Here is a 10,029-nt window from a genome sequence, read left to right as displayed (position 1 = left end):
CTACTCTATCTCCCTCTTCTCTTCCCCATTGTCATCATATCCCGCTGGCGGCGATACATTAGTATTACTTCTTTTGTCGAGAGGGAAACCACATAACCCCGAATTTCCTTCAAATGAGTCAGCCGAGAATGTTTGGATTTGCAGCCCTTTTGAGATCGCTCCAACAAACTTATTGTACGAGAGATTCAATTTTGAAAGGAATGTGAGCCCTCCAATCTCATCCGGAATTGGGCCTGCTAGTTGGTTCACTGAGAGGTCGAGTGATTCGAGATTCTTCAGTTGACCAAATGATTTTGGGATGCTTCCATTGAGGGCATTGTGGGAGAAGTTAAGATGATGAAGTGATGTAAGATCACCAATTGCATTTGGTAACTTTCCACAAAAACTATTGGAAGACAAATCAATGGTACTAAAATCTTTCCAAATCTTGTTAAAATCCACCATTTGCCCTTTCACGATTAATGTCATGGAGCTAGGCAACTTGTAACTATGGACGCCTCTCTTTGTATTATCACTGGGTAGCTCCATATTCATCCAACTATAGAAGTTGATTGACTCAAGACTTCCACTAAAATTATTTGTAGATACATCAAGAATTTGGAGATTCGGCCAATTGATGTGACATGTTAAATCCCCATGGAATCTATTGGAGTGCAAAACAAGAACAGCCAAGAGAGATGGTAGCATGCACGGGAAAGTGTCGTTTATCATGTTGTTAATTCCCGACATTCATGTACACCAACCAATTGCAATGGTCAAGAGACTTTGTGATCTTCCCTTCTAAAATATTATAGCTAAGATCCAAAAAACGTAGCATACAATCATCCGGAGAGAAAATATCTGGAATGCTACCAATGATGTTGTTTTCACTCAAATCGAGCACCATAATCCTTACAAGTGGGAAAGGGGGTATGCTTCCGCTGATGTTGTTACGACTCAGATCGATCTCCTCAAGGTTTATAAGTAGGCAAGCGGGTATGCTGCCACTTAATTTATTTCCAGACAAGCTAAGAGAATTGAGTTGTGTGGCATTGCAGAGGCAAGTTGGAATTGATCCACTTAATTTATTTTTAGACAAGTCGAGATTATATAGTCGTGTGGCATTACAGATGGAGGTTGGAATTGATCCACTTAGGTTGTTTTCAGCAAGATACAAGTAAAAGAGTCCAGATTCAAATGAAATGGGCAGATGCAACTCATCCCTAAGCTGGTTAGACTGCAAGTATATGACCCGAAGAGAAGCAGGGATATAATAAGGCTTTTGCAGATTTGTTAGAAGATTAAAGGAGCAGTCCAAATACCAAAGTTGTGTTCCCCAAATCCAACTAGGTATTTCCCCGCAATACGGTTTTTGGAGAGATACAGTGCTTCCAGATCCAAATGTTTGATGAAATCGGGAAAATTAGACAAGTTACATGACTTTAAGCGTAAGACTTTTAATTTAAGACGTTCATATGAACTTGAATTGACGTTGTCAGCATCTATAGATCAAGCAATGTGAGATTGGGAAGGCTTAGTTGAAAAGTTCCATTAAATTGGTTGTGACTAAGATCAAGTTCCAACAACGATGGGAGAGCAAAACGAGATTGGGTGATGTTACCAGAGAATGAATTGTGCCTCAGATTTAGATGAACCAGATTGGAAAGTCCTTCAAACAATGTAGAAGGAAGTACGCCTGTGAAGGAGTTTGATACGAAAGATCTCGTATCGGGGTCGGCGATGGGAATTCGCCGAGGAAGAACAGGTTCGTTCGCGGGAATCTCCCGTCGAGCAGCCTTGATTTTTTGCCCTAACTAGGGTTTGAGGCAAAGAAAATAAGCAGTAAAATAGAGACGGAAATTTAGGTAAATTTGTGTATTGATTTCTTGATGTTTCAGAGCACAAAAATCCCTATTTATAATAATCTAAGGACCCTAGGTTTGGTTCGACTCGATCATTCCGGGAAATAACCAACAAGAAAACCCGAAACGGAGCTTATAGAATGCTCGACTCAAAATGTTCCAAAAATAAATAGTTCAGCAATTAATAATAAAATAAAGGACTAAAATACTGTCATTAACGAGAAACAAAATCTTGAAACCACACAGGCTGCTTTGATTGCCTCTTTGGGCGCCCCGGCTTCTCCTCTTCGACATCCATGCTGGTTGCTTCCTCCTCCGAGCTGCTGTCTTCCTCTGCATCTCCATCAGCCACCGTCGCTGTATGATCATTGTTTGTTACCAGCAGATCCTGTGGTGGCGGCGTGATTGTACCCGTATCAACCCCCTCCCCGTTAAGAGACTCCTTGCCCACAAGGAGGGAAGGAAAACGCCGTGCAATAGAATCAACAGGCTCCCAAGAAGCCACTGACTCCTCTTCCTCGGACCACTGTACCAGCACTTGTTCCACCGGGAGGCCATCCCTCAAAGCTATACGCCTATCCAGTACCTTCACAGGCCGGGCCACCGAACGAGCACCCACAAATTCACCCGGAAAGTCGGCGGCTGCCCCTGACGATGCCCCCTCAACATATGGGCGGAGTAAACTTACATGGAATACATCATGAATCCTCGATCCCTGCGGTAACTGCAGACGATAAGCAACCGGGCCAATCCTCTCCGTCACTAGGAACGGACCATAGAACCTGCGAGCGAGCTTGGTCGAGAGTGGTTTCGCCACGGAATGCTGCCTATACTGCTGCAGCTTGAGGAGAACCTTGTCACCCACCTCAAATTGGACATCACGCCTGTGTTTATTCGCAGAATCCCGAAGACGCTGTTGTGCCCGTTCAAGATTCTTCCTTAGTTCGACCAGTAGAGCACCACGTTGCTGGATGAGTTCTGCCACAGCAGGTTCTGCTCTGATTCTGCCTGCCGTCGGCTGTGCCGCCACTAGAGGCGGAGGTTCTCGACCATACAAGGCATGAAATGGCGAAGTACCAAGGCCCTCATGGTGGAAGCAATTAAGGGCCAATTCTGCCCAAGGAAGATAATTTGCCCACTTGGTCGGGCGGTCCGCTGCGAAAGCACGCAGGTATTGTTCTAAACCCCTATTACGCACCTCCGTTTGGCCATCCGATTGAGGGTGGTAGGCCGTCGAAAAGTGCAATGTCGTGCCACTGAGACGCAGCATATCCTTCCACACATCGCTCAAAAAAATAGGATCGCGATCCGAGACTAACGTTCTGGGGAAACCATGGTGCTTAACCACTGTTTCAATAAAAAGTCTTGCTACACGCATAGCATCGAAACGGGCCGGTAGAGGAGCGAAGTGGGCATATTTAGACAAACGATCCACCGCGACCATGATAGTGGTGTAACCTTTAGAAAGCGGCAGTCCCACAATAAAGTCCATCGATACGTCCTCCCAAACCTGCGTCGGGATGGGCAACGGTTGCAGTAAACCAGCCGGGCGCTGCGTGGAATACTTCCTTGTCTGGCAAATCACGCACGATGCCACAAAGTCCTTCACAGTGCGTTGCATATTCGGCCAGTGGAAAGAGGCTGCCAAACGACGAAGCGTGCGGTCGAATCCCGGATTGCCCGCCTGCGGCGTGCTATGGTGTTCATATATCAAAGCTTCACGCAGCGGGGAATCCTTGGCTACCAGAATACGACGGCCTTTATAAATCAGCCCCTCTGACACCGACAGCGCGGGATCAGCTTTCCCAGCCGCGATCTGTTGTAGTAGGTCACGCAGATCCGGTGCTGCTGCTGTTTCCTCCCGCAATAATGTAATAATGTCAGGCAAGGGGTGGGCGACAGCGATTAATAACGCTGTATCAACGCTTGCATCCTCGTCCCTTCGTGAAAGCGCATCGGCCACCCGGTTGGTCGCACCCGACTTATACTCAATAGTAAATTTGTATCCCATTAATTTTCTGACATAAAGGTGCTGTTCCGGGGTTTGTATGACTTGCTGAAGTAATTCCCTCAAGCTCTTCTGATCCGTACGAATAATAAACTCCTGTCCCAAAAGGTATTGACGCCATTTCTGAACGGCCTCAACGATGGCGTAAAGTTCTTTATGGTATGTTGAAGCGCTCCGTCGACGGGGACCCAACTTCTTGCTAAAAAAAGCGAGAGGGTGACCGGATTGCAGGAGGACGGCACCAATGCCAAAGTCAGACGCATCGGTCTCCAAAACAAATTGCTGCGAAAAATCAGGAAGCCGTAAGACTGGGGCCTCTGTCATGGCCTGTTTCAACTTCTCGAATGCCCGAGTTGCTGCTGCCTCCCATGTAAATGAGTCCTTCTTTAACAGATCAGTAAGTGGACCTGCAATGACGGCATAATGGGCAATGAAACGCCGATAATAACCTGTAAGACCCAGAAACCCACGAAGCTGCTTGACCGGCGACGGAGTAGGCCAGGCAATCATGGCAGCAATTTTTGCCGGATCCGCCTTGAGTTGGCCCTCTGTAATTAAATGCCCCAAGTAGTCAACTGTCGAGCTGCAGAACGAACATTTGGACAATTTCACAAAGAAGTGGTGCTTGTCTAGGATAGAGAGAACCTGGTCAAGGTGGTCGCTATGAGAATCCAATGTCGGGCTGTACACCAAAATGTCATCAAAGAAAACAATTACTGACTTCCGCAGAAGAGGCTGAAAAATGCCATTCATAGCCGCCTGAAAGGTAGACGGAGCATTCGTTAGACCGAATGGCATGACCAAAAATTCAAAATGGCCATCGTGCGTGCGGAATGCTGTCTTGTATATATCGGGCTCATGCATCCGAATCTGATGATATCCTGACCGAAGGTCCAACTTGGTAAAGAAGCGCGCTGCGCCCAGCTCGTCAAATAGTTCATCAGCCGTTGGAATGGGAAAATGGTCAGGGACAGTAGCTTTATTTAGGGCCCTGTAATCGATACAAAACCGAAACGAGCCATCTTTCTTGCGAACCAATAATACTGGCGACGAGAACGGGCTTTGGCTTCGCTGTATCACACCCTGATCCAACATCTCTTTAACTTGCTTTTCAATCTCATTCTTTTGAAAATAAGGATACCTGTACGGGCGAACGTTCACTGGTTTGGAATTAGGCAAAAGGTGGATGCGGTGGTCGAATTGGCGCGCCGGCGGTAACCCGACAGGCAGGCTGAATACCGAGGAGTGTCTGCCTAGGACGGCCGTGATCGCAGCCGGCAAATCTGAGGGAAAATCGACCTCTGGGGCTGCCGTGGTTGGATCTGGGCCTTGCGACGTCTGGATCAACTCATATAATTCAAACAGCGTCGCGTGCGACACCAAGGAGGCAAACTCCATTGATTTGGCGGCAAAATCTGTAGTCACACGTCCCAGGGACTCGAGCCACTCCATTCCCAAAATAACATCGGGGCCATGAACTGGTAGAATGTGGAGATCGATGGAGAAAAGAGTACCCTGCATAATCAGCGGGGTCGCTCTGCTCATGTGCGAACAAAGCAATGACGCACCATTCCCCACGTAGACCCGGAACGGCTTGATTGCTGTCAGCGGAAGACGAAGCCTCTCTGCAATGCGGGGGTGCAAAAAATCGTGGGAACTCCCAGTGTCTACCAATATTGACACCGACTCCGATCCAATTGTGCCTGACAGAGTAAGGGATTTGGATTGTCGCTTCCCGTCCATGGCGTGGAGGTGAGATAAATCTGCTGTAATCACCTCGTCTAGGGAAGGGTCGTCCACCAGCTCGACCGGATCATCCTCGTCCTCACATACACCCATATATGCTAAAAACCTGTGTTTGCAGACGTGGCCCGCAACCCACTTCTCGGGGCAGTAAAAACAGAGGTTCTGACGTCGTTTTTCAGCTTTCTCCGCTGCCGAGAGCCGAATAATAGGCGTCGTAGCGGTCTCAGAAGGACGCGACGCGGAGTAAGGTGCTTTGATAACCGGAGCTGGCGATGCCTGGCTGGCGGTGATCAATGGTGCTGATGAAGCTGATGATCGACTGTCCCGCGGCTGCCACTGTTTGCGAGGGAAGCTCGACGCCGGCTGTGATAGATCCGGTCTGCAGGCCGATATCTGAATCGCCAGAGCAAAAGCCGCGCCAATGTAGGAGGCCTATGAAGGAGGACCTCGTCTTGGATTGGTTGTTTCAAACCCGCCACATACAAATCAAGTAACACGTGGTCAGGAACACCCACAGCTTTTGTTTGTAATTTCTCGAAAGCTAATTGATAATCAGAAACAGTACCTGTCTGTTGAAGCTTTTTGAGGAGTCCAACGTGACTCACATAACACTGTGGATCAAAACGCCGCCGAACGTCATCCAAGAATTCGAACCACGTAACAAACTCATGGCTTGAACAGTAATTCCAAATCCAATCCGCAACCACCGGCTCAAACAACATAATTACATAGTGTAAACGTTGTGCTTCTGGTGTGCCCATGTGGTCGAAATAAAATTGAATACCTCTTATCCAGTTGTTAACCTCCGTTCCGTCAAAGCGCGGGGGCTCCATTTTGACCTTGGGGTGGTTCTGATCCTGATTCCATACCCCAACTGGGGGGCGTGGGCCAGGCGGCCCCCAGCAAGAAGACGGACTCACCATCTGGGGACGAGATAGTTGGGTGTGACCGGGCACGCGGGGGTCGGAGGGAATCTGTTGCCACGGCTTGGGAAACGGTTGCGGCAGACGGACAGCGGTTGGTATCGTGCTTGTGACATCCGAGAAACCAAATTGAGGCAGGGAATATTGGGTGGCTGTAGTGGAGGTCATCCCTAGGGTTTGTGGAAACCCCACTGAAAAGGCCGAAAGGGATTGGGCTGAAAATTTTGCGCCCACAGTAGGCGTCGGCGTGTATGTGAACAGCGGCCAGGGGCTTGTGGAAGGCGGCGCCGTGAAAGGCGGCGCTGGCGGCGGTCGAATCGCGGCGACCACATCGCCGGGATGGTGATCGGGATAGTCCAATCTGGACCTCAACTCATTCACAACGGTAGTTAACTGCCCCAACTGAGAAGATAACGTTGATAATGATGGGACCGAAGTGGCAATGGAAGTTGGTAAGGCCACGGTAGCGCCGATCGGTTCCGTACGCTCTACGCCGGAGTCGCTAATCGCCATGGGAACAAAGACCGGGAGATAGAGTGCAATAGAAAGCACCAGATGATACGAAAGATCTCGTATCGGGGTCGGCGATGGGAATTCGCCGAGGAAGAACAGGTTCGTTCGCGGGAATCTCCCGTCGAGCAGCCTTGATTTTTTGCCCTAACTAGGGTTTGAGGCAAAGAAAATAAGCAGTAAAATAGAGACGGAAATTTAGGTAAATTTGTGTATTGATTTCTTGATGTTTCAGTGCACAAAAATCCCTATTTATAATAATCTAAGGACCCTAGGTTTGGTTCGACTCGATCATTCCGGGAAAGAACCAACAAGAAAACCCGAAACGGAGCTTATAGAATGCTCGACTCAAAATGTTCCAAAAATAAATAGTTCAGCAATTAATAATAAAATAAAGGACTAAAATACTGTCATTAACGAGAACAAAATCTTGAAACCACACAGGCTGCTTTGATTGCCTCTTTGGGCGCCCCGGCTTCTCCTCTTCGACATCCATGCTGGTTGCTTCCTCCTCCAAGCTGCTGTCTTCCTCTGCATCTCCATCAGCCACCGTCGCTGTATGATCATTGTTTGTTACCAGCAGATCCTGTGGTGGCGGCGTGATTGTACCCGTATCAGAGTTATGTGACATATCAACATGAATCAGTTGCGTCAAGTTAGCAAACAATGTGGAAGGAAGTGACCTGTCAAGGAGTTATATGACAAATCGACATGAATCAGCTAAGTTAGGTTAGCAAAGGTGGAATGAATTGAACCCTTTAAACTGCAGCTAGAAAGAGTCAAGATGGCCAAGCTTGGAAAACGAGTGAATAAGTCATGAAGTGTTACCCCTGAAAGATCGTTCAGATCTAATCGAAGAACAGAAAGGGAATGAAGTTGCCGAAAGAATTTAGGCGAAGGGGCATAAAGAAAACAACCAACCATGCTCAAAGAGGTGAGGTTGGGTAAATGTGATGATATAATATGGCCCCAATTTTTACACTCATGCAAGGAAGAAATATAGACATAATCAAGATGGAGCTCTCTAAGCTCCGTTAGATTATGGACAAGCATTTCCAATACCTCTTGGAATGGGATCAGTGTAAGAGTCGAAGTGATTGTCGGCAAGGTTAAGCTTCTACAGATATTTGAATTTGAAGAGACTCGACGAATCCCCAATTCCACCATAAATGACCTCATCATCGATACGACGTAGCCAGATGCATCACATTCCACACCGTGCCACTTGCAGCACTCGCCACTTTCATTCCATCGCGCCAGTTTTGTGGAACGAGAAGAGTCGAAGATCAGCTCATACTTGAGCTGAAGCAACATGATTTCCTGGTGACGAAGGCATTTGTGGTTATATGAATGAGTAGTGAAAATGAAGGACGAAGTTGTTATATAAATGAACAGCAAGAAGTTTGAAAGCATTGTGAAAGAAGATACTTATAATTCTTGTGTACAAATGGAGATGTGAATATGGATTTAAATAGACAATCGCAGTTTAGGTGGATATCTTTTAAAGATCCACCACTTTGAGCACTAATAAATGACAATCCATATATGTGTAAATTCCACAATGATAGAAGTGATGTTCATGTAGCTTACAATACTGAGTCATTTCCCACAAATAACATGGTGTGGAGGGAGTATGTGCTACTCCTATTTAGCAAATATCTTGAACTATTTTTCCATGTGGCGCTTATTTCATCAGTTTTGGTTCGAGAACAAGTGTACTGAGCCCGCCATTAGAGAAATCATATATGGCAATTTGTCAAAAAAATACTCCCTCCGTCCGCGAATAAGAGTCTCATTCCATCATTCCATTTCGGGCCGGCACGGATTTTAATAAATGTTAAGAAAAGTGGGTGCAAGAAAGTTAGTGGAACAGGGGTTCCATTTATATGAGTATATTAGTTTTAAATGATATGTGAGTGGAATGAGTTGGTGGGATGTGGGGCCTCTTTACCATTTATAGTAATTATGAATCGAGACTCCTATTCGCGGACGGACCAAAATGGAAAAATGGGACTCCTATTCGCGGATGGAGGGAGTAGTAGAAACTCACGAGTCGTGATGAATCATTGAAAGCTGAGAAGGCATTAGACGAGACTGATATGCTCATTGCTCCCAAAGGTGTTCGATGAAACGCTTCAGAGAGATGATCTAGCTAGAGACTAGATTGGCAATTGTACGCTATGCTAGTTTAATCTTCTTCATATATTTGACAAAATGAGACGAGCTTAGTTGACATGAATCAGGTGCACTATAAATAAATGGACTCACCATCAAGCTGCAAAGTGATGGTACTCTAATCCAATCCAACTGCCACGTGTCTGATATCAATATTAGCCCAAGCTTCTCGGGCCAATCCAAAAATTAGAGCATCTCCAATGGCAATAGCTCAGCCATAGGCCAGCAATAGCCTAGCCAAAAAATTCCTCCTGCCGCATCATCTAGGACTAGAAACTACATGTCAAATCATCAGGACAAGAAACTAGACAAGCAATAGTCTAGCCATAGACCAGCAAAATTATAAAAAACAAATAAATTACAATCACGCAAAATACAGAATTAAATTTACGACACAGATGCGGGAAAATGCAATAATTTTATTTATATTAAAAAAGTATATTAAAAAAAATTACATAAATAAAAAAAATAAAAATAAAAACCTCCTGCTTCCACACATGATCCCCGCCTCACTCCTCGTCGCCGCTAACCGGGAACCCAAAATCTGCCGCATCCGAGTCCCCGGCGTCTCCCGCCTACCTACGTGCGGCAGCCAAATCGACCTGCATACTCTGGAGGAGATCATAAAGAAACCCCTTCTCCATTCACCTATGATTTTTCACATGTTCACCTGCGTTTGTTGACGCGCGAGGCGGGAGAGCTCGGCTGCCAACTGGCCAGTAGGGGGGATACCGACGGGACCTTGGGACCCGTGGGCAGAGCTCCTAGCTCCCCGTTGCGCCCTCTTTTGAACAACCGGGCGAGTGCGGCGAGTAAACGATGGAGG

The 10,029-nt window shown here is 46.7% G+C and overlaps 1 protein-coding gene across 1 annotated transcript; it reads right to left on the bottom strand.

The window, feature by feature from the left end:
• LOC125189677 (receptor-like protein 9DC3) lies at nt 1–528 on the bottom strand. The gene has a single exon (XM_048086933.1). It carries the CDS (start codon nt 526–528, stop codon nt 1–3), a length of 528 nt encoding a protein of 175 aa, XP_047942890.1.
• Nucleotides 529–10,029: the final 9,501 nt, after the last annotated feature.

The sequence above is a fragment of the Salvia hispanica genome, chromosome 1 (genome assembly GCF_023119035.1).
Source record: "Salvia hispanica cultivar TCC Black 2014 chromosome 1, UniMelb_Shisp_WGS_1.0, whole genome shotgun sequence".
Taxonomy (NCBI): domain Eukaryota; kingdom Viridiplantae; phylum Streptophyta; class Magnoliopsida; order Lamiales; family Lamiaceae; genus Salvia; species Salvia hispanica.
This window is presented reverse-complemented; position numbering and strand designations above follow the sequence as displayed.